Source organism: Protopterus annectens, chromosome 12.part0 (assembly GCF_019279795.1).
Source record: "Protopterus annectens isolate FY-2018-M chromosome 12.part0, PAN1.0, whole genome shotgun sequence".
Classification (NCBI taxonomy): Eukaryota; Metazoa; Chordata; order Ceratodontiformes; family Protopteridae; genus Protopterus; species Protopterus annectens.
Window position 1 is genome coordinate 331,514,011 of NC_056746.1, and position 27,826 is coordinate 331,541,836.

A 27,826-nucleotide genomic window follows, 5' to 3' on the forward strand; every position below is an offset into this window, starting at 1 on the left:
AGGGCAGAGTTTGCAGAGGAATATTTTGGGCAAATTTACTGCTACAAAATGCCGTCGGAGCTTCTGACAGCTCCGTTACCCAAAAAAAGTAAGGAGAAGGACCGACACGCACGGTCCGCGGTTCCGGCCGACTCCACGCCCAGGCCTACCGCTAGTGTCTCTGCTGAAACCGAATCTTTACCGATTCCGACCGACGACACCGCACAGCCGGTACCTTCGGTACCGGAGGCTCACACTGGGTCGGTCTTAGAATTACCTTCTGAACCCGGTGCTCCGGAGATGTCCGACACCATTTCTGTGGATAAAACTACCCCAGCACGTGGGGCAGCCAGGCCTCCTGTATCCATGTCCATGTCCATTAAGGCCTTTACTCGTGCTAAAGCTGCTAAACAGCCAAAATCTCTCCCTCCCAAGGCTATTCCTCAGGGATCCTCTACAGGTTCACAGATTTTAAGCTTAGCTGAGGATCTTATCTCCTTAATCAGGGGCTCTCAGCCACACCCAGACAGGGGCTCTCAACCTCCTCCAGGCAAAAGGCCCAGGGTTGAGCAGACAGATCCCCAGTCCTCTGATGAGGCCTCAGATGACTCTGCCCTTTCAGATTACCAGGAGGAGGCCTTTCCGGCCTACGAGGATTCTGATGCAGAGGAATCTATTCCCTCGGCCTCCCCCCCTGAAGAGTTGTCCTTTGGGGAGACCCTTCACTCCATGAGAGAGCATTTTAAATGGCAAGGCCAGGAATTCTCTGATTCCAGGAAGAGGTTAAGGACTTTTTTGCATTTGCCTCAGCATAGACCTTTGGCTATTCCTCCTGTTTTAAATGTTATAGAGGATGTGTACTCAGAGTCTAGTATTTCCCCAGACTCCCTTCCTCTGGCTCCTGTCAAACCCGACAGGTACTACAGGGCCCTGGACGCACATCTATTCCTTTACAAGGGCCACTCCGCTGACCCAGAAACTATTTCCCAGGGGCCTAAAGGGGTTGCAACCTCCACTACTAAGAACCCACTTCCTTCTGAAAGGGAATCCAGGGCCTTAGAGAGATGGGGTAAAAATGTGTACACTTCTTTCACTCTTTCTATGAGAGCATTGAATTGTCAATTCCATATGATACAGTATCAAGAATATCTGTTAGATGAATTGCATAAAAAACTAACCTCACCTGAACCCCTAGATCGCAAGGCGCTTCAGGATCTGATGCATAACTCCCAGCAGGTTAGCAACCATTTTTTACAGTGTGGTTATGATGCATTGGAAGCTTCATGTAGGTCAGCAATGACAGGTGCAGTCATACGTAGACATGCTTGGCTGAAGGAACAAACACTGCCAGATCATGTTAAAGCAAAGCTTCCGGATGCACCCCTGGAAAAACAAAAGTTATTTGTTTCCACGGCTCAAGAGGTCTTAAAGAAATTTGAGGAAAAGGCTAAGTCAGTACAGACAGTCAAAGATTTTCTCCAGGTCCAACCACCAAGATTCAGCAGAAATTGGCCTTCTAAGAATTGGTCCTTTCCGGACACAGACAGATTTCAAAGAGGCAAAAATAGGCGTGCCAGAGGTAGAGGGCAAGCTAGAGGCTCCTACAGAGGACGTCATTGGCAGCCTCCTAACCAGAGAGGTAGTGCAGGACCTACACCTGCTGCACAAGGACAAACTCAATGACTTGACTTTGACCCCGCCAACCAGGGCTCAATTGGAAGCACCTTTGGGCGGAAAGCTATCTTTATTCTCAGGAAATTGGCACATTATTACAAGGGACAAATGGATACTGCAAATAATAGACGAAGGATACAGATTCCATTTCCATACATTACCAAAAAGACAAGGCATGCCAAATCTGCCACCGAATCAAAGGACAGAGGCTTTCAAGCAAATTTTCAAACTACTGCAAATGAAAGCAGTAGAAAAGGTTCCTCTCATAGAACAAGGCCAAGGATTTTATTCCAGACTATTTCTTGTCCCAATAAAAGAAAAGCAATGGAGGCCTATTCTGGACTTGTCCGCACTAAATACTTACCTCATTGTGCCAAAATTCAAAATGCTGACCTTACAGCAACTCCTTCCCATGCTGGGCAAGGGGTCCTGGCTGGTAACTCTAGACCTCAAGGAGGCATACCTGCATGTCCCTATCAGACAAAGTTGCAGAAGACACCTCAGATTTCTTGCAGGTTCAGAGCATTATCAATTCTCAGCATTGCCCTTTGGCTTATCTACTGCGCCCAGAGTATTCACAAAATGCCTGGCATCAGTAATTGCACATTGCAGACTTCAGGGGATTCAAATATACCCTTACCTGGACGACTGCCTTATACAAGCGGACAGCCAACAAACATTGGTAAAACACTTGAATTATGCCATTCACCTTCTTCAGGCTTTGGGATACACAGTCAACATTCAGAAATCAAGACTTGTCCCATCCCAAAGAATAATTTTTCTGGGTGCAAAACTAGATACAACCACCCAAATGGCTTTTCTCACAGAAGAAAAACAAGAACTACCACCGGATTATTTCAGAAACCTGACAAAACAAACCCATTTGACTGCAAGGAAAATCCTGCAGGCCCTGGGTTTCATGGCATCTTGCATTCTTCTGATCCCACAAGCAAGGCTGCATATGAGGAAACTACAATGGTACCTAAGGAGTCTATGGTCTCAACACAGCCACAGCCTAGAAGCTTTGATCCCCCTCATTCCATGCCTTCAAAAGGAATTTCTGTGGTGGGCTCAAGCAAGCCAGTCAAACATGGGTCTGCCTTTCAGCAAACCAAATATCAGCCAAACCATTACAACGGACGCCTCAGACCATGGATGGGGAGCGCACATGGAGGGTAGATGCATTCAAGGGCAATGGACACAAACAGAATTTCGCCTGCACATAAACCAAAAGGAAATGCTGGCAGTGATGCATTCAATCGAGGCCTTCAAGCACTTCCTACATCAGGGCCACCTGCTAATAAAGACAGACAATACCACAGTTATGTGGTACATAAACAAGCAAGGAGGTACCCATTCTTACCCTCTTTGCAGGCTGGCAATGAATCTTTGGGAACTTTCCCTAAAACAATCCCAGTTTGTACCAGGAAAAGACAATGTACTGGCGGGCAGCCTAAGCAGAAACATCATGGATCCACACGAATGGATGTTGCACCCAGACACCTTTCTTCAAATAACACAATCATGGGGAAGGCCGGACATAGATCTTTTTGCCTCCCACCACAACCACCAACTGAAGAAATTCTGCACAAGGATATACCACCCACAAGCATGGAAAGTGGACGCTCTCTCTTTCAGCTGGAAAACTCTTAACAGTATATGCATTTCCACCTCTTCCGTTAATGACCAAGGTCTTGCTGAAGATCAGGACAGAACAACCAAAAGTGATACTGATTACTCCGGACTGGCCAAGACAACACTGGTACCCACTGTTAAGGAGCTTGTCATGCACGAAACCGTGGCCTCTACCACAATGGCCACTTCTGACACAGCACAATTACAAAACTCTGCACTCCAGCCTAAAAACCTTGCAGCTGACAGCCTGGAAAATACCTTGACTCCTCGCCTGGATAAACTATCCAAAAGGGTAAAGGATATCATCAAGGAAGCTCGGTGGCCTTCCACAAGAAAGGCATATTCAGCAAAGTGGAAAAGATTTCGCACTTGGAACTCCACAAAAGGCCAAGGTCCGACAGTAATGAACATTCCACATATCCTGGAATACTTGGCAGAAATGCTCCATAATGGCCTTTCTTACGCTTCCATAAAAATTCATGCTTCAGCAATTTCAGCAGAGTACAACACTGATCCCACCTGTATTTTCTCATCCGCTGCTAAAGCAGTTTCTAAGAGGGATAAAAAACATCAACCCTCCAAGGAAACCACCAGTGCCTACATGGGACCTTAACTTCATGTTGGAAAAATTAACTCTACCTCCCTTTGAACCAGCAGCATCTGCAGAATTACAGTTCCTGTCTTGGAAGACTGCCTTCCTTCTGGCCATAACCTCAGCAAGAAGAGTATCTGAGTTACAGGCCTTCATGGCAGTACAACCAGTTCTTATTTTTCATCAGGACAGAGTCTCATTGAAAACCAATCCTTCATTCATGCCAAAGGTGGTATCCAGGGTCTCACTGAACCAAGCTATTCACCTGCCTACCTTCTTTTCAAATCCACAAAATAAAGGAGAGAAACTTCTGCATACCCTGGACATTCACAGACAGTTGCGCTACTACTTGGACAGAACTAAGACTTACAGGAAAACTGACCAGCTCTTTGTAGCATATGCTGCTGGTGTACAAGGAAAAGCAATTTCCAAACAGACAATTTCAAAATGGATAGGGAATTGCATTCGATTCTGTTACTCTTTTCATGGCAAAACTGTGCCAGCCAACATTAGACCTCATTCCACCAGAGCCACAGCCACCTCCACAGCCTTCTTAAGAGGGGTGGCTACAAAGGACATCTTAGAAGCTGCTACATGGAGCTCCGTGCATACATTTTCCAAGCATTACAACTTACCTTTATATTCCAGATCCAGAGCAGGCTTTGCTACTGCAGTCCTGCAGGGCATTTTAGCTACACCATCCTTTTCTTAGGTCCTACCACCCCCAGTTTGGCTATGGTATTCTACCCATATGTAAGGACTGCAGATGCATCCTCGAAGGACATAGTACAGTTTTGTACCTACCATAAATGTAGATGTCTGATACATATGCATCTGCAGTCAGGATTTCCCTCCCTCCTACCCCTCTGTGGTATTCTTTGGGTATTTATCCCTCTTTCTAGCTAGCTGGGGTTATCTGTTATGGTGTATTTGTTTTATATTACTGTGCACGTTTGGAATTTTTTGCATCTCTCCAAATTTAGCCTTCATTAGAGGGCACCTGGCATCTGGGGCAAGAAAAACTGAGGAAGATGGCGTCGGCTGACGCTTTTATACCCCAGGCGTTCTGACGTCTGGGAAAAGAGCGACATCAGCCGACGCCGGACCCAGACTTTGGAATCCGGCCGACCGAAGGGCTGCCTGAGGTAGGACAACCCATATGTAAGGACTGCAGATGCATACCTATCGGACATCTACATTTATGGTAGGTACAAAACTGTACTTTCTGGGACACACAATAATGTTGATAGGTTTTATCGTGGCTTTACTGTAGCGTGTAATTTTTGTGGTTATATTGATTCATCTGGTGTTTTTCATCACCCCGATCTTGGCAGGGATTTTTATTTCAGAGGGGTTAGCAATTGTATGACCCCACATGTTGTTTACCTGGCTCAGTGTGTGGCATGCAGTGCATTTTATGTTGGGAAAACCAACAGACTCCTGCGTGATAGGATGAGGGAACACCTCTATCACATTAGGAAGGGGTCCCCACATAATGCACTTGCTAAGCATGCCACTGAGTTTGGGTGCACTCGTACGTTTAAATTTCAGGTGATTGAAACTGTTACACCTAGCATCAGAGAAGGGGATATTATTGCATATACTGAGTATAAGGAAACAAGGTGGATTGTTCTCTTAAGAGCAGATCGAGGCAGTGGCCTTAATGAAAGGGCTTCCATTAAGCCAGTTTTGAAGAAAAGAAGACTTCATAAATGAAGTCTTTGATAGTTCTTTATCTTTAGTTTTTTCTTTTTAGTTTACAGTTTGTGAATGTATATTGGTTTAAAGTGATTTTAAGAATGTATATTGTAAGTATGTATTGTGTAATGTCCTTGTTTTTAACCTTGTTTCTATTACTTTGTATTTCTTTACTGTGACTTTAAGCGTTGATTATTTAATTGATTTATTAGATGAGTTGGCTTTGTATAAAAGATAGGTTAGGTCTACTGTTTTTAAAGGTCTGATGAAGCTCCAATGTGAAAGTGCTTACCTGTTTTTGTGCTGGAATAAATAGTGGATTTTTATTTCTTTGACTGGCTGAGTGTTTGTCCTCATCGAGTTGCAGCCGTGTTTTACCTCTGGTGGTGTATTTTTTTCTTTTTATTAACATGAGTAATGTTAATTATTTTTTAGGTTTTGCCTGTGTTTGTAACTGCCAATTTCGGGCAGTTGCCCGTCTGTAGGGTTAAACTTCATTTGTTGAAAGTCTGCATAGTTTTGTGAGTTTGTTCTATGTGCCCTATTGCATGTTCTGAAAATGTTTCGTTTTTGGGTTTTCATTAATAGAAGTCTTGAAAACGTGACTTTGGGTTCAGATGGAGATGAGAAGAAACAACTGTATAAAAGATCAGACTGTTTGGTATTAGTGTGTGCTTGTAAGACACAAGTTGGAAATGCATATTTTAAACTGTCCTGTGTAATAAGTAGGAAAATTGCTGTTTATCACAATGGCTGCTGTCTCCATATTATCTTGTAATGTATAGACAAAAAGGAAAGATTATTGAATTATATTAAGAAATGCACAGTGCAAGTAGAAATGCTACAGAAGACACATTTGAAAAGAAATGAGCCTGTGAATCTGACAAAGAAAGGATTTCAGGATGGATACTCCGCATAGTATCAGGGACAAAGGAAAAGTGGAGTAATATTACTGATTGCAAGATGGATTCCAATAGTTTATGTATGAGGAAAAAAGGACATATTGTAGTCATCCTTACTCTGAAGACTTCATGGATCTGGATGCATGAGACTCATCTTCATCAAAGACAGTACAACAGTGTTGTGGTACACAAACAGAAGGAACATATTCTTATCCTTTTGCAAACCAGCAATGCAGGCCTTTGACTAGGCCTTGCAGTCAGACTTGTTCCTGAGAGCCACTTGTATACCAGCGTGGGAGACTGTAATTGCAGTTCAGTTAGGCAGAATCTCCATGCAGCCACGAGTAGAAGCTGTACAGGGAGATGTTCCTAGATCTGAGTCAGATGTGGTGTCCCAGAGATGGACCTCTTTGCTTTTGCAACATACAGAGAGTGGGAAACATTTTGCTTCAGAGCACCTTACAAGGCTTGAGTAGTGGGCTTATTTTTGTCTTATGCTTCGCTTTCAGTACATTTATTCCCCAATGTAGTACAAAATGTCAGAGGTAAAGCCAGAAATTAATTCTCATAGCCCCTCTGGCGAAGACAACACTTAATCTTTAATAGTCCAGTCTGTCCACTTCATAGTGTGTTAGTTGTCATTTGCAGGTGGCCCCGATTGGCACTCAGACTTCATCCTCAAAGCTCAAGCTCCTCCCTGGATCGCTTAATGCACCACTTCACCATCAACACCTTAGATCTCATTTGCCACCTTTGGAGTTCGACATGGTCATCATTCACTTGAGCATTTAGGATGGATTTTATTCTTACTCTTTTAAAAGTTTGACGTGTCAAACCCTTTTTATTGATCATGTGGACAAATCCTGTTAAGATATGCCTAGGAAGAGGGCATGTAAGACTGTCTGTCTGGTAGTCATTTAAACCTGATACAGACCTGGATGAGGGGGAGCAATCCTCTCAGTCCCTTACAGAAAACCCTAAGTTTGGGGAAGTAGTAGAATTGATGAAACATGGTGGAGCTTGGCACTTGGACTCCTCTTCCCTGATGAGGAACTTACGATTAAACCGTTTGAGCATGCCATCAATGCTTTGGTTGCCACCAAGGACCACATGATTGACTTGCTTGTCCAGAATTTTATTCAAGTCCCAAACAAGCTTGTATAGCAGGTTCGCTTTGCTCAAAGTGTCACTTCCAGATTTTCTGCCTGGAAAAATAATAACTTTCGCCTTATTTCCTTACAATGTTCTTTCTATTTTCAGGACTGCCAGCATCCATTCCTGGTGCTTGGTTTCATTTTGAACTGCTAAGTGCTGTAACTACAATCCTCAGTATAGAAACTGTATCTAAATATGGTTAGTGTATACAAATACCTTATGGGTGTATAGGACTATTATTCTTGCTGTAAGGTGCAGTGACTTTGGAGGTGTGCATGTGTGTATGTATATATCTTGTATATGTAATGGTGTGTGAAGATTATTTAAACTGCGTGTGCACTTTTCTTCCTTAAAGCTATCCAACCCACAAGTCCGTGTACATCCCTGTCTCTGTTGAATGGTTAATGGCATCATCACTCATTAACAAAGAAAATGCATTTTAGGAGCCGACACACTTTCAGCAACCTAATTAAACTGGACCAAAAACATGAGAACTGTTTGATACTGACTGCTGTGTGAAGTCTATCCATGTTTTCTAGTAGCTGCTCTTCTGAATTATTCTTTATTTTTATGGCATGAGAAGAGCTGTGCTTCTCTGACATTGTTTTCCATTATGTGGATTCTACAGCCAGGCTGTGCCCTGTCAGTTAAGTTCTTTCCGTGATACTGTCAGCTGTTCAGAATCCATTTCAAAACCTGCCTTAGCACTCAGGCTTTCCACTGTTGCTTCTGCATTATATCAGAACAGTTTTTCCCAGTTTTATCAATTCATCTGAATATATGTGATAGTCGGTGTCCAAGGTATCCAGATAGTTTCTCTGATAAGAAACCTCTTAAATAATTCTGCATTGTCTTTAGTCACCAGTTTTAATATGCCGTATTTTGCATTACCCATGGAGGAAGAGCAAGTATATGCCTCCTGTGCTCTAGCAACATTTCAGTAAGTGATTATGAATAAATCTTTGGTATCCCCTGACAGCTTATCGTAAGTCTAGTAGGACCAGCCCAGTCAACAGAATTGTAATAAATAGGTGGGTCTACAAGGGAAAAGTCACCTGTGCAGATGACTCATAAATTCATAGATTCTTAACTAGGCTAACAACTTGAAGCACTTTCTAAACCTAGCCAAGTTTTCCTGAAAGAATGATGTCCTGCATCCAAATAGGAAATTGAGGGCATTTATAAGCTACCTGTGTCCATAAGGGCCATGGGTGCCAGGCCCAGTATAAATTTCCTATTCCCCATCCACTTGTTGAGGTTGTGCGAAACTGGGTAATAGAGAAACTCTGCTTCACATGGATGGGAAGCCTGCACCATAGAAAGGGCAAGTCTCTGGGACGCATATCTGTCTATCCAGCATGTTCTGTTCAAGTCCAGACAAAATTCAGGTCCCTAGACCTTGTATTTCTGGTACCATTTGACTTAAGAATATGTCTGAGATTCATAAATGTGGGGTTTGAGGATGCCCTGTAAGCCAGGCATAGATCACCCCTCAGCAGCCTATAGGATACTAAGAGAGAAAGGGCTTTAAGGTGCTCTGCATATGGCAGATTTGTTATGCCTTGTATTCTTTTGTAAGGAACCTTTGAGGTTGTTCTAGTTGCTGCATATGCCTGGTCAGGTACATACCAAAGGGAGCATACTACTCTGATTAGTCTGGTAAGGGTGCAGTACAGTGGGATAATGACCTCTTTGGACCTAGTTGTCATGCTGTTACCTATAAGTTGTGCAACATAAAACGATTTCTGCACCACTGTGGCCACATGGTGGTTGAAGGTAAGGCTGATGTCTGCTCTTAGGGGTGTATTACCAGCATAGTAATTAGCCGGGATGGTTGATTTCCCAAAGAGTACAGCTATCCATTTCTTAGGATTGAGTTTAAGACCATGGCTTTGGCACCATTTGTTAGTCAGAGATTGACCTTCTTACAGAATGCTAGTGTCTATAGGGAATTTGATGATGACACCCAGCTTGCAATCATCTGCAAACTGTCAGCCATAAACCATCAGCATTTGCTTTCATTTCAGAGAAATAGATGCAGCCCCAGTACAAAGTACAGGGAGACCCCACTAGTGACTGGCCTGTTAGTGGGGGTGACCTCACCTATTTTGACAACCTGGTTTCCATCGGTGGGTGATAAAATTGTTTATACCTAAATTAATGAGCTTGTCTGTAGTGCCTGAGTATGGTGTTATATTAAAAGCCTTGACAGGTTGAGGTAAGCTGTGTAAATTAGTGAGCTTGTCTATAGTGCCCGAGTGTGGTATTATATTAAAAGCCTTGACCAGGTTGAGGTAAGCTGTGTAAATTAGTGAGCTTGTCTATAGTGCCTGAGTGTGGTATTACATTAAAAGCCTTGACCAGGTTGAGGTAAGCTGTGTTAAATTAGTGAGCTTGTCTATAGTGCCTGAGTGTGGTATTATATTAAAAGCCTTAACCATGTTGAGGTAAGCTGTGTGCACAGTCATGTCGTACCTTCATCCACTGCTTTGATGCCCCTGTCAGAAAAAGTCCACCAGATTTAATAGGCATAACCCTCCTTTAACAACGCCAAACTGTGATGGGTCCAGCTTTTGCAGGTTACCTATATCCTTGTTTTTCATGTTCATGATGATTTATTTAAGCACCTTGCATATGAGGCTGGTAAGACTTGTGGTCCTGTAGTTATTCGGATCAGTGGCTTGGTCTCTCTTGTGCAGGGGAATGGCTGTAGCTATCTTCCATTCTTTGGGCACAAAACCTGACTGGAGGCTCAAGTTAAAAAGTGATTGAAGTGGACCAGAGAGGTTATGTTTCGTGCTATTTATTAAACATCCTGGGATGTTATCAAGTCCCATCGATGCAGTCTTTTTGCCTTTCAAAAGTACATAAATATCCTGTTCTGTAGTAATGGTTTGGGTATTGCGTTATGTGGTATTTCCCTTTGTACTATTATCGGGGACTGGGAGGAAAATTTTGAGATTAACCTGTCGGCCAAAAGGGTGGCAATGGCCTTCGGTTTAGTGTGGGTGATGCCATTTACAATAAGTTCTGTGCATTGTTGTGTATTTCTTCTGAGGTTATGGACGTTATAGAATGCTTCGTGGTTTTCCTTTGCCGGAGAAATTTTTTATTTTTTTTTTCAAATTTAGTATTTGAAGTATTAACCCTGCCTGTTTAGATTGGTCAGAGGGCTTTTAGAATGTGTGGCTTTATTCGTCTTATGCTTGGCCAAGATTTTTTTTTCTTTTATTGTATAATCGATTGATATTGTGATTCCACCAGAGTGGCTTGTCTTTTGAGTTTGTCTTATTCTTAATACAAGTGGACGCAGCTCACCCTATGCAGCTTGTAATATGGCTGTACAGAGATTTTGTAAATATATCAGTGTATTCTATCGTATTTACTAGGTTTGGGGGTGCTTGGAATTTAGCCAAGGTGTTGCTTAGTAGAGCGAGGTTAGCCTTTGAATAGTTCCTAAAGGGTTTTGGTTTCACTGGATCCCTGAATTAAATTTTTATTTCAGGTAATACTGCCTTATGGTCAGATCAGTGAGTGAAGATATTACATTGGGTGAGGAATATTGGCCCCCAATGTTTGTGAGTTCAAGGTCAAGGATACTTGTACCCCTGGTAGCCGAATGAACCAGCTGTTCCAGGATGTTGGTATTAAAGTTTAGGAATTGCTGGGCTTGTGCATTAGAAGTGGTATAGGACTGTAGAGAGGGGTAGTTGAGGTTCCCCATGAGTACCGTATTGGGTTGAATGGTGAGGAACTCTAGTATATTGCGATAGGTAGTATGGGTTTCTTGGGGCATGGAGGAAGACCTGTATGTTGCAAGGGTATGGTACAACACCCTGTTTATGGTGAGTTGCAAATGTACAAGTTCCAGTGGGGCATACATCTTAACTAGTGTGGATGTGAGATTAGTCGTAATATAGACAGACACTCCTCCACCTTTAGTTCCTTCCTGTGCAGTAGCTGATCTAAAGATGTGAAAGGCATTATAACCTTGCTTTGCCAGGGTATTCTTAGTGACTTTAAACCATGTCTTCATTACTACACAGATGTCAAAACTCCAGGGAGAGGAAAGCTTGCCTGGATTGGAGTGTCTTGTTAAGACATCTAACATTGAGCAGCACCACCTTCAGATATTCCTTCATAGATTCAGTTAAATCAGTAGGTTTATCAGTTTGGCATTGCCTAAAAAGTGCACTACAGGGGTAGAAAAGGTCTTTGCCAATATCCGAAAGCCTAGAGGGGATAAGTGCAGACCATCGCTGGCAAAGCAGCATGGTCTGTCAGTCATGTCCCCCCAGACCATCAGAAGCTAAGCCAGTTCTTTTGGTAACTTGGCATCATCCATGGAAGAGGTAGTGCTCATTGCTAGACTCATACCTGGCTGAGACGCACAATCCGCAAGCTCGATCATGTCTTGCTTCACATAGTCAAGGGAGGTACATCAAAGGTCATTAACATCCACGTGGACTATGGCATAGTCATACTGGTAGCTGTGGTTCAATGACCTGAGTGCCAGTGTGACTTGATAGATCCTAGCCGCAGAAGGGCAGCTAACCATGACTCTCTCCTTACTCAGTCTAGTGAGGGGGACATTGGTGTGCTAGGAAATTTGGCTGTGGCTTGGTTTGCCTTAAGGGCTTGGTAATGGAGGCATTGGATACAGCATTGCTATGTGTGTTGGTTTAACAGAGTGTTTACGTGAAGGCTGAGGACCCTTCTTTGATTGTACTGTGCAGTGCTACTTTGTGTGTTAGGAAGGTGCCTAAGTAGTTTTCTGTGTAGGGTCTTTACCCTGTGCAGCAGGTGTGTGATGCAAGTGTCACTGACAAGCTCTATAGGATTAGTTTTGGTTGTATGAATGAGTTTTGCCTCCAACGTTAGAGATTATTTACACCTCTCACATACATTATCTGTTTTATTTAGACTAAGTGGGTTGTCAGTGTACTTGAAGCAGTTGCTACAGTGCCTCAGAATATCTATCTCAACCAGACTGGCCACAGAGAGAGTCAGCAAGTGCATATCCGTGGCCACTGATCTGTAGAGAAGTGAGGAAAACTTAAATATTGAACAAGTCAGTAAGACAAGTAACTTGATGAACAATGCTGTGAACAAAAAAAAACTGTCTAGACATTAATGCCACAAGAATGCAGGCCACACACCTGAATAAAGACACGTAAGGTGACAGGCACAATAAGCCTTTACCAGCAATTCCCAGCTCAGAAATCTAAAGGCTTACCCCTTCCTCCCACAAGAGTATAGACCACAGACCTTCTTAATGTAAAATAACTGTTTTGGAACCCAAGTGCTTAAACTAGAACTAAGACACTTAGCAGACACACTATGTCTTCATCAGCACTTCTGAGCTCAGAAGAACAGAGGCTGCCCTCTCTTGCCACAAGAGTGCAGACCATAAACCTTGATGTAAAAGAACTACCCTGAAGCTCAAACCCTTAAACTAGAACCAAGGTGGTTGTAGAATAGCAGACAAATAAGCCTTCAGCCAGCAATTCCCAACTGGGAAGGGTGTAAGCTTACCTCCCTTGCCTCAAGACTGTAGACCACAAACCTTCCTTATGTAAGATAACTAATTTGAAGCTCACGTTCTTAAATCAGAACTAAGAGGCTTAGAATAACCTTTACAATTTAGTGAAGCGACTAACAAGCAGTAATAAATGCAGCAGATTAAATGCAACTGAACACTAAGAATGTGCAGCAAGTAGCAAAATAAAGTAATAAAGGGAGAAGAAGCACATATACAGTAAAAGTAGCTGAACAGTGTTTGTTTGTGTCTTTCGGATTTTCCTGGTTAGGGGTCGCCACAGCGGAACTCCAGTCTGCTAATGATTGGTAGTTGATTTTTACGTGCCGAGTTACTAGCCCTGACGCACAACCTTCAATGAAGGTACGCCCATTCACGCATTTCTCCATGCAGAAGATGCTCTAGCTGAGAATCGAACCGGACAGCGTCTTACTGTGAGGCGACAACGCTCCCGCAGCACCACCACCGCGGGTAGCTGAATAAAGTGTAATTTTTTTAATTAAGTGGGAAGGGAGGAAACAAGATAATTCATGTTTAAGAGACTAAAGGGTTGGGCCTTCCAACTGATCTTTCACTAGTCGGTAGAATGAGGTGATGAGATGGGACTGGGAGGAATGTCCAAATTTAAATTCATAGTATGGGCAGGAAACTCAAATGCCACCACGTTTGAGTACAACAGCAGTAGAGAGGGTTGGAAAAATCAAATACAGAGATAGCAACAGGCAGAGAACAGCAAGTCAAACAAGCACTACAGCTAAATAAAGATGCCACTAAACATTTGCAGCTAAGTAAGGAATGCTATTTCTCAGCACCTCAGCAAAGGAATTATTCTAACGGACCCTAGCCAAGACCTCTTAAAACTCCAAAAGAACAAAAAAGACAAAATGCAATATAAGGAAAAGATAAAAAAAAATAGAAGTAACCGAATCTTAAATGAAAAACTAATTCAAAATCAAATGTAGAGATCAACAGTAGTCAAGCAGAGTACAGCAAGGCAAACAAGCACTGCAGCTAAATAAAGATGCCTCAAAATATTTCTAAGAAACATTGGCTCAGTCCCCCTGTAGTCCATGAAATGTAGTGGTAAAATAATCAAAAGCAGTTGTAAAAAATTCCACAAAGGTAGATGCATGCTATCACTTCTGCTTCTTTAATGTACAAAAATTAACATCAGTGCTAAAAACACACGAAGAGCTTGTCGTAGGCTGTATCAAACGAGATTTCTTCAGTGTGTCAAGGTATTTCTAGTTTAATGAGCGCTCATTCCTCAGCGGCTCCCACTATTGAGATGGATGTTATTCACTGTATGTAAACTAATTATTTTCTAACTTTGCTCCGACTGTCCCATCCCATTGCTTTTCTTTCTGTTAACATTAGTCTTTTTATATACCTTTTTGTGTTTCACATGAGAACAGTTTTGACCCACTTAATGTTTGTATACTGTGGATATTTTGCATACTTCTCAGAAGAATTAAAGTGGATATAGGTACTTGGCAGTGATTTCTACGTGAAGGAGGCTGGGGCTGTTGCATTCTTGCATGTGGGATCAGCATTTGCTCCTGGATGGGTTATACAACTTAGAAAGGAACCAAATCCACTTCTTCTAATTGAAAAATCCATGTACAGGGTTTCACTGCAGAGATGTTGCCTTTGTAGATGGGCTGCTTAAGCAAGTACCAAACTGAGAGATGTTCTTCATTCCACATTGCTGCAGTCCTAACCATTGGGTAGTCCGCTGTCCAGTCGGCCCGAATACCAAAGTATATGGCTGACGTCGGTCAAGGCGCATTAGACTGATGTCAGGACGTCAGGGTACTAATGCGCATGACCGACGTCATATCCTCAGTCTTTTTTGCCGCATGGTCCGATGCAGAAGCAGTTTTGCGAGTGCAGGTTGGCGTTCTGAAATTTTCTGAAGTCGGAGTTTCAGACCGAATCAAAGTTGGCTAAGTACCCCGTTGGGGAACATTTTGTTTTTCTTGCCTCAGTATTTAACCGGATGTCAGAAAAAGTGAATAACTGTATTTCTTGTGGGAAACAGATACCTCATAGGGATTACCATACTTTGTGTATACCTTGTTTAGGGCCTGAGCACGACGTTGTTGGATGCCGCTCTTGTGCTAGATTTAACAAACGCACTATTAAGAGAAGGTTAGACTGTGCCAGGTTAGTGTTTGGGAAGCGTTGTAATTATAAAATGCCGTTGGATGCTCCGACGCCCGCTTCGGCCAAAAAGCGCAAGGACAAAGCAGCAAAGCCTAGAGTTGAAGAACCGGCAGTCCCGGACGTCGGTTCTTTAGAAGGCTCAGTGGAGCCAGAGGGTTTGCCAGGAGTTTCTTTGGAGTCTCAGGCAGAGACTTTACTGTTACAGGATGTGCCCTCTCAGGAGGTAGGCCAGGCTGAGGGGGCTTCTCAGGTAGCTGTTCTTCCCTCTCTTCCTAAGGTGGTTAGAGCCTCTCCTTCTGTTTCCAAGACTTCTTTGAGAGGTAGGCCAAGTTTAGCTTCAGTGGGGGCTTCTCCTAGCACTTCAGGTTCTGTGCCTAAGAAACATATGCTTAGAATGGCAGAGGATTTGATTACTATGATTAGAGGTTCTATGCCCCCTCCAGAAAAGAGGCCTAGGGTGGAGCCTGAGTTTGAGAGTTTTGAACAGTGTTCAGAGGCTTCTGAGTCTTCGGCTGAAGACTTGCAGGAGTATCCTCCTTATTCTGATTCTGATGTGGATGATACCACTCCTTCAGCTTCTCCTCCTGAGGTTTTTTCTTTTTCAGAGACTCTGCATTCCATGAGGGAGCATTTTAAATGGGAAGGCCAAGATTTCTCTGATTCCAGGAAGAGGCTTAGGGAATTCTTGTTTTTACCCCAGCATAGGCACTTAGCTACACCTGGTGTGTTGAATGTGGTGGAAGATGTTTTTGCAGAGGCTTCCCTGAACCCTGATTCGTTGCCTCCTGCCCCTGTTAAACCTGATAGGTACTATAGGGTGCCTGAAGCTCATAAGTATCTTTTTAAGAGTCCTAGGGCAGACCCGGAAACTGTTTCTCAGGGGCCTAAAGGTGTTAAGGCCTCTGTTGTTAAAAATCCTGTTCCCCCTGATAAAGAAGCAAGGGCTTTGGATAGATGGGGAAAGAAAGTGTATACTTCTTCCACTTTAGCCATGAGGGCGTTGAATTGTCAGTTTCACATGCTAAAATATCAAAATTATCTCCTTTCACAATTGAAATCTAAGGTGGATGCTCTGGCGGAAGGTATTGAGTGTAAAGAGTTGCAGGATTTAGTTCATGTGTCTGAACAAGTGGGTAAGCACTCTTTGCAATGTGGTTTTGATGCTGTGCAGGCCTCCTCGAGGGTGGCTGCCACTGGTTCTGTTCTTCGCAGGCACGCCTGGTTGAGGGATCAGAATTTAGCTGAGCATGTTAAGACAAGGATTTTGGATGCTCCTTTACAGTCTGATGTGTTGTTTGGTTCGCCTGTGGAAGCAGTTTTAAAGAAAATGGAGGACAAGGCTAAATCTATGCAGACTGTTAAAGATTTTTTGCAGGTGCAACCCCCAAAGTTTAGCAGAAATTGGCCTACTAAGGGATGGACATATCCTGCTTATGATTCCCAGTCTAGGGGTAGGTCTAGACGTGGTAGGGGCAGAGCTCAAGGTTCTTTTAGGCCTAGAACAGGGAGTTCTCCTGCTCAGACTTCTGGTGAGGGCAGGGGTCAGTCCTTTCGTAAACAGACCCAATGACCTGCCTTTTCAGCTGCCAGTACATTCTCGTCTGGCAGCTCCTTTGGGAGGAAGACTGTCTCTTTTCAAAGAAAATTGGGATTTAATTACTCAAGACAGATGGGTTTTGGATATCATTCACCACAGTTACAGGTTTTATTTCCATACCTTGCCCCCTTTCAAAGGCATGCCAGACGTTCCTCCTCCACAAAGGAAAGAGGCTCACAAGCAAATTTCTCTGTTACTCCAAATAGGGGCCATTCAGCCAGTCCCTGTACCAGAAAGGGGCCTAGGATTTTATTCTCGCCTGTTCCTAGTACCAAAGAAGGGGAACACGTGGAGACCAATTTTGGATTTATCTATCCTCAACACTTACCTGGACATTCCCAAGTTCAAAATGTTGACGCTACAACAGCTTTTACCTCTGCTGGGCAAAGATCACTGGATGGTAACTTTAGATCTCAAGGAAGCTTACCTTCATGTGCCTATAAGACTAAGTTGCAGAAAGTATCTGCGTTTTCGAGCTGGAAGTTCTCATTATCAGTTCTCTGCATTGCCCTTTGGCTTATCTACTGCGCCCAGAGTATTCACAAAGGTTCTGGCTCCAGTGATAGCTTACTTCAGGCTAAAAGGTATTCAAATCTATCCTTACTTGGACGACTGCCTGATTCTGGCTCAAGAAAAGGAAAACCTTCTACAGCATTTGGAATATGTCATAGCAGTGCTAAGATGCCTAGGGTATTCTGTGAACGAAATAAAGTCCAGTCTAGTACCCTCTCAAGACATGTGCTTTCTGGGTGTGAGACTGAATACAGCAGCCCAGATGGCCTTTTAACCCCGGACAAACAAAAGAATCTTTCCAGTTACTTCCATCAACTATCTCTTCAGTCCGGGCTGACTGCAAGGACAGTCCTTCAAGCCTTAGGGTTCATGGCATCTTGTATTCTGGTGCTTCCCAATGCCAAACTGCATATGAGGAAGCTGCAATGGTATCTCAAAAATGTATGGACACAGCACTGCCAGGATTTGGACACTGTCATTCAAATAATACCTTGCATTCAAAAAGAATTTTTGTGGTGGGCTCAGGAATGTCACCTAAACAAGGGACTCTCTGTGACCCAGCCAGAGGCGAGTCAGATTTTAACGACAGATGCCTCGGACATTGCTTGGGGAGCTCATCTAAATGGAAAGTGGATACAAGACAAGTGGCCTGCCAGACTACAGCATCTACATATCAACATGAAGGAGATGTTAGCAGTCCAGTTTGCATTAATGGCTTTCAAGGAGTTGCTTCTTCCAGGGCAGGTGTTGATTCTAACAGACAACACAACTGTCATGTGGTACATCAACAAACAAGGGGGAACACACTCTTATCCTCTATGCAGGCAAGCAATGATTTTATGGGAGACTGCGCTCAGCTTGCAACTAACTCTTCAGGCAAGGTTTCTGCCGGGAGCACAGAACTCCTTAGCAGATGTGTTAAGCAGACAAATCATGGATCCCCACGAGTGGAAACTGGATCTTCATGTATTTCAGAATTTGACAGTGTCATGGGGAACTCCAGACATAGATCTGTTCGCTTCTCCACTAAACCACCAGCTGCCAAAGTTTTGCACAAAGGGGTTTCATCACACAGCTTGGAAAGTGGATGCTCTTTCTTTCAGTTGGAAAAATCTTCATGTGTATGCCTTTCCACCTCTGCCTCTTCTCCCAAAGGTGCTCCTAAAGGTCAGACAAGACAAGCCAAGGATGATTTTAATAGCTCCAGATTGGCCTCGGCAACACTGGTACCCACTACTAAGGAGTCTGGTAAGGAAGCCTCCATGGCCTTTACCTTTGATTCCACACCTGTTATCTCAGAAGGACGGTCACCTGCTCAATGTCAAGCTTCACTCTCTTCATCTAACAGCCTGGCATATTCTGTTTTGAAACACAGCAGGTCTCAACTTCCTCAACAAGTTTTAAATGTGATTATGGAAGCCAGAAGACCTAGTACAAGGAAAGTGTACGCAGAAAAATGGAAGAGATTTTATTTTGGAGTGCAGCAAAGAATTTGGAGATTTCTGAGCCTAATTTGAGTGTGGCTCTTCAATATCTTACTGAGTTATTGGACAAAGGTTTGTCCTTCTCTTCCATTAAGATTCATGCTGCAGCAATTTCAGCTCACTATGATTGTGACCCACCATTGTTTTCGCATCCTTTGTTCAAGCAATTTCTTAGAGGGGCAAAGAATATAAGACCCCACGTAGAGCTCCTACTCCTGCTTGGGATCTCAATTTTGTGTTGGAGAAACTTACTCTACAACCTTTTGAGCCTGCGGCTACTGCTGAATTGAAATACTTGTCATGGAAGACTGCTTTTTTGTTGGCTATTACTTCTGCAAGAAGGGTTTCTGAGTTGCAGGCCCTTATGGCAGTAGAGCCCTTTTTGATTTTCCATAAGGATAGGGTATCATTACGTACTAATCCTTCCTTTATGCCTAAGGTGGTTTCTAGTGTGGCTTTAAACCAAACTATTCATTTGCCTACTTTCTATGCAGATCCCCAAAATAAGGGGGAAAAGATTTTGCACACTTTAGATGTACATAGGCAGTTACGTTATTATTTAAGCAGGACTAAGGATTTCAGGCAGTCTCAGCAGTTGTTTGTTTCTTTTGCTTTGAGTTCTCAGGGCAAGCCTGTGTCTAAGCAAACTATTTCTAAGTGGATTGGGTTTTGCATTTCATTTTGTTATTCCCATCATGGCAAGGAGATTCCAGCTGGGATTAGGCCTCATTCCACTAGGGCTACTGCCACTTCAACAGCATTTCTAAGGGGGGTGGCAACTAAGGATATTTTGGAGGCAGCTACTTGGAGTTCACTGCATACTTTCTCTAAGCATTACCACCTTCCTCTCTACTCTAAATCTAGGGCTGGTTTTGCCACTGCTATTTTGCAAGGCATGTTGACAGCTCCTGCTTCCTTATGATTTGCCAGCCTCCCTTACCTCTGCTTTGGGATTCTACCCAATGGTTAGGACTGCAGCAATGTGGAATGAAGAACATAGTACAGTTTTGTACCTACCATAAATGTAGATGTTCGAGGATCCACATTGCTGCAGTCCAATTTACCCTCCCTCCTTCCCCTCTGTGTTTAGGGGTGGTGGTGTGGGTTAGGCTATATTCTTGTAATTTTGTATATATTGTATATATGTTTGGTGCAGGGCTTTTTGGTGTTTTTGGTTTGGGCCTTGTCTTTTTAGGGTCTTCTGACATCTGGGGCAAGAAAAGACTGAGGATATGACGTCGGTCATGCGCATTAGTACCCTGACGTCCTGACATCAGTCTAATGCGCCTTGACCGACGTCAGCCATATACTTTGGTATTCGGGCCGACTGGACAGCGGACTACCCAATGGTTAGGACTGCAGCAATGTGGATCCTCGAACATCTACATTTATGGTAGGTACAAAACTGTACTTTGTACTTCTGGGGAGCAGCAAAGCCTTGTCTGTAATTGATCTTCAGTGTTACGTCGTATGAAAATGGAGATTAAATTCTCCTGTTTGGAGTAGCATCCTATTTCCACATAAACTGCTACATACAATTCAGAAAGATGATACGAGTGAATGAAGTACGCATGAGGCACATCTTTAATATACTATGGCTCAGAAGTGTACTCAGACCTTTGAGATTTCTGAAGTATTGCATCAATTAATCGTTTGAAGTAAGATAAGAAGTTTTTAAGTCCAGTAAAAGCTCAAGGGAGAACTGTGCATCTTTTTCTAGTCACACAGAAGTAAGCGTAAAGGGGGCTTGTACTTTGAAGGCTCTTAAAGTATTAGAATTTTGAATATTTGATATATTGACATTTTTATTTTGACTTCCTAAAACCTGCTTAGATTATTGCTGCAATGTCTGTGATATCAGTACTATACTTAAACCTGAAAATGCAATTTTGTTTCAGTAAAGTGTTAGATATGTGCAGTGATGCTGAGAGCAAACTGGCTATGGAACTCTCGCAACTTGAAGTACAGATGGAAAGAGACGTTTTAGACCCACTGAACCAAGTAGTAGAGGTAAGCAGACATTTGGCACTTCCACTGTAGATTGTTTTCCTGATAGTTACTGCTGCATGGTACAATTTTCATTAAAAATGTGCAGAATTACAGCTGAAAGTTGCACAACATTTGCATGCTAGGAAAAATTGTACTGTGGTTCTCACTGTTTAACATTACTTGATATGTTGAAGTGGGATCATGAGGCTTTATTAGATTTTTTTTTATCTTTACCAAACCACAGACCCTGAGGTGCCATAACAGCAACCAACATTTTTTTAATGTGATTTTTGTATTTCTGTGTTTCAATGTTCCTGTTGCAGTATTTTACCATATCTTATTAGAAACTAGGTGTAGGCTGACAGGAAGCTTGCTTCAAGAAATCTTTTAATTGTTGCTGCTGTTTTAGTACTTCTAGTGTATTGGACATATTTTGAGGCAAGTTTACACTTGAATTTGATTTAACTGTATACAAGACCAAATTATACATTTGTGATGCAAAAAGGGATCTTTGCCTTTTATTTTATTGATGAGGATGGCTCCCTGATTTTTTTTTTATATACTTAGAACTGAAACTTCTTGTCATGGCATCTTGAAGGACTGAACCATTAATGCTTCACTACCTAAATCAATGCATAGACTACTGTATTTCTTTGCTAGTTGCATTGGAAGTAAATGTTCATCGTGCATACAGCTGCAGTCATTACAGATGGGTTATCCTGCCGTCAGGCGGGTCCTCGGTCAGCCGAATTCCAAAGTCTAGGTCCGGCGTCGGTTGTTGTCGCTTCTTCCCTGACGTCAGTGCGGTAGGGGTATAAAAGAGGCAGCCGACGCCATTTTCTTCGGTCTTTCTTGCCGCGCAGTGCCCGAAGCAGAAGCAGTTTACAAGTGCCGGTCGGCCAGCTCCTGAGATTTACGAAAGTATTTCAGCTGAAGTCTTCTTTAAAGCTAAGTACCTCGTTGGGGAAACTTTTCTTGCCTCAGACCGATGTCAGACAAAGTTAATAATTGCATTTCTTGTGGGAAGCAAATACCGCATAAGGATTTTCACTCTTTCTGTATACCTTGCTTAGGGCCAGACCACGACGTCTTGGCCTGCCGTTTTTGTGCTAGGTTCAACAAGCGCACTATTAAGCGCCGGGCGGAGTTCGCCCTTCATTATTTTGGCAAAAAATTTAATTATATCATGTCGGATACACCGACGCCAGTTTTAAGCAAAAGACGCAAAGACAAGGACCGACATCCGAGGTCTGCACCGAGTACTGAGACCACGCTTAGGCCGACTACCGGTTCTCAGAGAGGCGCCTACGCAGCCCCTGACTACCGATGAAACTATTTTACCGGTGACTTCAGTACCCGAGGTCACAGGCTCCTCGGTCTCCATTCCCACTGCAGATACCGACGCCACTCTTGGCGGGGAAACTGAAAATTTAGTGAGGCCTGCCATTTCTGAAGGCGTCTTCAGGCCTTCCACCTTCTCTATTAAATCCTTCACTAAATCTAAAGCTGCAATGAAAACTAAAAAACAGGGTCCTCAGACCTCCTCTCAAGGCCCCCTGCCTAAAAAACAGATACTTAAAATGGCTGAGGATTTGATAACTCTCATCAGGGGTTCTCAACCCCCCTCTGACAAAAGACCCAGATTGGAGGAAGACTACCCTTCCTCAGACCAGGCTTCTATTACCTCAGACCATTCTGAGGACCAGGATTATGCCTACTCCCCTTTTGAAGACTCTGATGCTGAGGAGTCTATTCCCTCGGTCTCCCCCCCTAAGGACTACTCTTTTGGGGAAACCCTGCATACATTGAGGGAGCACTTTCACTGGGAAGGCCAAGATTACTCAGATTCCAAGAAAAGGCTCAGGGAAATTTCTACTGCTCCCCCAGCATAGGCCCCTGGCTATCCCTCCTGTTTTAGATATTTTGGTTGATGTGTATGCAGAAGCCACTCTTAATCCAGATTCTTTACCTCCAGCCCCTGTTAAACCAGACAGGTATTACCGGGTCCCTGATTCTCACCAGTTCCTTTATAAAAGCCATACTGCTGACCCAGAAACAATTTCACAGGGTCCCAAGGGAATAAAGGCCTCTACTGCTAAAAACCCTTTACCTTCAGAGAGAGATTCCGGAGCATTAGAAAGGTGGTGGGGAAAAGGTGTATACATCTGCCACTTGAGGGCATTAAACTGTCAATTTCATATGTTAAAGTACCAACAGTTTTTGTTATCTCAGCTGAAAAGCAAAATGATACAAACAGAACAACCAGATTTGAAAGAGTTGCAGGATTTGTTGCATGGAGCAGAGCAAGTGGGTAAACATACCTTGCAGTGTAGTTTTGATGCTTTAGAGGCCTCGTGCAAAGCTGCTGTCACGGGGTCTGTCATACGTAGACATGCTTGGCCCAAAGAGTAAACCTTACCAGATCATGTCAAAGCAAAGTTATTAGATGCACCACTTTAAAAAGATGTATTGTTTGGTATTAAAGCTGAGGAGGTACTAAAGAAAATGGAGGAAAAAGCGAAATCTATGCAAACAGTGGAAGATTTCTTGCAGGTGCAACCTCCACGCTTCAGCAGAAACTGGCCTTCAAAAAATTGGTCCTTTCCAGCCACGGACAGACCTCAAAGGGGCAGATACAGATGCCCAAGGGGTAGAGGACAACCTCAAGGATCTTACAGAGGTAGACAGTGGCAAGCACCAACACCAAGAGGTGGAGAAGATAGATCACAGTCATTTAGAAAACAGACACAATGACTTCCCCCTATGCCTGCCAAGCAAAGCTATAATGGCAGCACCTTTGGGCGGAAAACTGGCATTATTTTCAAAAAACTGGCACATTGTTACAAAAGACAAATGGATTCTGGACATTATAGACAGAGGCTACAGGTTCCACTTTCACACCCTTCCAAAAATGAGAGGCTTGCCAAACCTGCCACAAAATCAAAGGGCAGAGGCACAAAGACAAATTTCGCTCTCATGGATATGAAAGCGATTCAAGAGGTACCTGCAAAAGAACAAGGTCAAAGTTTTTATTCCAGACTATTCCTGGTACCAAGGAAGGACAAAGATTGGAGACCCATCTTAGACCTATCCATCCTAAACACATATCTACAGGTGCCAAAATTCAAGATGCTCACATTACAGCAGCTTCTTCCCATGCTGGGCAAGGAGTCTTGGCTGGTAACATTGGACCTCAAGGAGGCATACCTGCATGTCCCTATCAGACAAGATTGCAGAAGATACCTCAGATTTCTTGCAGGTTCAACCCATTACCAATTCTCTGCATTGCCCTTTGGCTTATCTTCTGCGCCCAGAGTGTTTACGAAATGCCTGGCATCAGTAATTGCCTTTTGCAGACAACAAGGAATACAAATCTACCCATATCTGGACGACTGCCTGATCCAAGCGGACAGCAAGGACATTCTATTGCAGCATCTGGCGTTTGTAATAAAACTGTTAAACTACCTGGGATACACAGTGAACAAAAAGAAATCAAAACTAATACCTTCTCAACAGATAATTTTCCTGGGTGCCAGCTTAAATACAACCACCCAGATGGCCTACCTCACGCCAGACAAACAAGGGCAACTGTCTCAATACTTCAACAAAATGGCAACTTTCACCAGACTAACTGCAAGGAAAGTCCTGCAAGCTCTGGGATTCATGGCATCTTGCATCCTACTAATACCATGTGCAAAGCTGCATATGAGGAAACTACAATGGTACCTAAAAAACTTATGGTCTCAACACAGCCACAGCTTAGAAACAATTATACCACTCATTCCATGCCTTTAAAAGGAATTTTTGTGGTGGGCTCAAGCATGCCAAAGAAACACAGGTCTCCCTTTCTGTTTACCTCAAGCAACTCAAATCATCACAACGGACGCCTCAGACTACGCCTGGGGAGCACACATGGAAGATCAGTGCATTCAGGGAAAATGGTCCCAAAAAGAGAAGCACCTACACATCAACCAAAAGGAGATGCTAGCCGTGCAAAATGCTCTTATGACCTTCAAAGACCTACTGCATCCAGGCCAGCTATTGATAAGGACAGACAACACCACAGTCATGTGGTACATAAACAAACAGGGGGGAACTCATTCATACCCCCTGTGCAGGTAAGCCATGACCCTGTGGAACACAGCACTGGAATTACAAATTCAACTACAGGCACAATTCCTGCCAGGGAAGGAAAACACACCGACAGACAACTTAAGCAGAAATATGACAGACCCACTCGAATGGAAGTTGCATCCTCAAGTCTTCTCAAAGATAACTCAGGCATGGGGACAGCCAGACATAGATCTATTTGCTACCCACCAAAATCACCAGTTGGAAACATTTTGTTCAAGGACCTATCATCCACAGGCCTGGAAAGTGGGACGCACTCTCTTTCAGTTGGACAGCATTGACAGTCTATGCCTTCCCGTCTCTTCCTCTACTGACCAAAGTTCTATTAAAAGCCAGAGCAGAGAGGCCACAAATGATTCTCATTTCTCCAGACTGGCCACAACAGCACTGGTATCCTCTCCTAAAGAGCCTGACACACTCATCACCATGGATCCTACCTCTAGTTCCTCTTCTGTTGTCCCAGCACAATTACAAAACCCTTCACAGCCAGCTCAAAACCCTAAATCTAGCTGCATGGAGAATACCTTAATTTCCCAACAGACTCTCCTCTCCAAGGAGGTGCAGGATGTCATCTTGGAGGCCAGAAGACCCTCTACTAGAAAAGCTTACTCCGCCAAATGGAAACGATTTTGTTCCTGGAATCAAGAAAAGGGCCAGAATCCTTGGGTAATAAATATACCTCAAATTTTACAGTACCTAGCTGAGATGTTAAACAGTGGCCTTTCCTTCTCCTCCATCAAGATCCACGCTTCAGCCATTTCTGCACAATACAATACAGATCCTCCTTTATTCTCACATCCTCTATTAAGGCAGTTCCTCAGAGGGGCAAAAAATATAAAATCCCCACGGAAACCACCAGTCCCAGCTTGGGACCTCAACTTCATTGGAAAAGCTGACCCTGCCTCCCTTTGAGCCGGCTTCTTCAACAGAGCTACAATACTTGTCGTGGAAAACAGCCTTCCTTCTGGCTATTACCTCATCACGCAGGGTTTCGGAACTACAGGCCCTCATGGCTGTGCAACCATTCATCATTTTCCATCAGGACAGAGTTTCCTTACGAACCAACCCTACCTTCATGCCAAAGGTAGTATCCAGTGTAGCTTTGAATCAGACTATTCATTTACCTACCTTTTATCCAAATCCACAGAACAAAGGGGAGACACTACTACATTCCTTGGACATTCACAGACAACTTCGTTATTACTTGGACAGAACAAAGACATTCAGGAAATCTGAGCAGCTCTTTGTGTCCTATGCTACAGGTGCTCAAGGAAAGGCTATTTCCAAACAGACAATTTCAAAATGGATAGCCCACTGCATACGCATTTGTTATTCATTTCATGGAAAATCTGCCTGTATACATCAGATCCCACTCCACCAGGGCTGCAGCTACCTCTACAGCTTTCCGCAGGGGGGTCCCTACCAGGGACATTTTGGAAGCAGCTACTTGGAGTTCAGTGCACACTTTCTCCAAGCACTACCACCTTCTACTATACTCAAAATCTAGAGCGGGCTTTGCCACAGCAGTCCTGCAGGGCATCCTCGCCCCTCCTAGTTCCACTTAGTGCCTACCACCCTTACATAGCTTTGGGACTCTACCCATCTGTAATGACTGCAGCTGTATGCACGATGAACATAGTACAGTTTTGTACCTACCATAAATGTAGATGTTCGAGTGCTCATACAGCTGCAGTCCAGATTACCCTCCCTCCATCCCCTCTTAGGACAGGCCTTAGGACAAACACCTTTATCATACAACCTATTTGGAGTACTCTTTTATGGTGTATTTGCTTGCAACTACTGTTTTTGATTTATCTGTTTGTTTGCATAATATTATGTTTTGCCTTCCTTCTGGGGGCACCTGACATCTGGGGCAAGAAAAACTGAAGAAAATGGCGTCGGCTGCCTCTTTTATACCCCTGCCCCACTGACGTCAGGGAAGAAGCGACAACAACCGACGCCGGACCTAGACTTTGGAATTCGGCCGACTGAGGACCCACCTGATGGCAGGATAACCCATCTGTAATGACTGCAGCTGTATGAGCACTCAAACATCTACATTTATGGTAGGTACAAAACTGTACTTTTCTTACTCCGTAGAAAAGATAGGTTGTCAACTGCTTGTTACAGGTGTAACACCTCACTTGAAAAATAGCATATGTGATTATATAGTAGTGAAATTTCAGTGCGTTTAAGCAGCTGCCTCTCTTAAGAGGCAAGTTGTTTTTGCTTTTGTATAATGAAATGATCTGCAGTTGTATGCAAGTAATTGCCTAAAACCTAACGTGTCAGTTTGTAGGTGTGGTTATAAATAAAAAGAAAAAAAATGAGTAAACAGTAAAACTAAAAAAAAAATCAAACGTACTATAATCTTCTCATACTATAATCTTCATTTTTGCAGAGTAACTTGCTGCTTTAGCAGGAGGATTGTAACAGGAAACAAATTGTAAAACAATGATGCTCATGAAACTAAACATGAACTGTCAGCAGTGAAGTACTACAGATGTGGAGCAAGAACAATTACTGTTCCTTGATGTTTGCCCTTTTTTCCATATTTGTACAGTTATGGAGTTTTTATATAAGGCAGGATATAGAGGGGTGTTCCTCCTGCAAAAACGTTTAGGTCCTGTGATGTGGGTGTTGACATTTGTGTTAATATTTTCAGTATTCATGGATATAACTTCAGTGTCCTTAAGTCGTCATCTTTGATCCTTTGACTTATTGTTTCTGCTTTTGTCCATTTTCTGACTTAAAGCATATGTTTATATTTAA

General features: G+C 43.2%; 1 protein-coding gene across 3 annotated transcripts in view; it reads left to right on the forward strand.

The window, feature by feature from the left end:
- The window catches only part of ARHGAP17 (Rho GTPase activating protein 17), a 1,246,301-nt gene that overhangs the window by 373,594 nt on the left and 844,881 nt on the right, over nucleotides 1-27,826 (forward strand). For all 3 annotated transcript variants that reach the window (XM_044089406.1, XM_044089407.1, XM_044089408.1), the window contains exon 5: nucleotides 20,833-20,944. In XM_044089406.1, coding sequence (XP_043945341.1) covers nucleotides 20,833-20,944 — 112 coding nt within the window. The remainder of the gene's footprint in view (nucleotides 1-20,832; nucleotides 20,945-27,826) is intronic.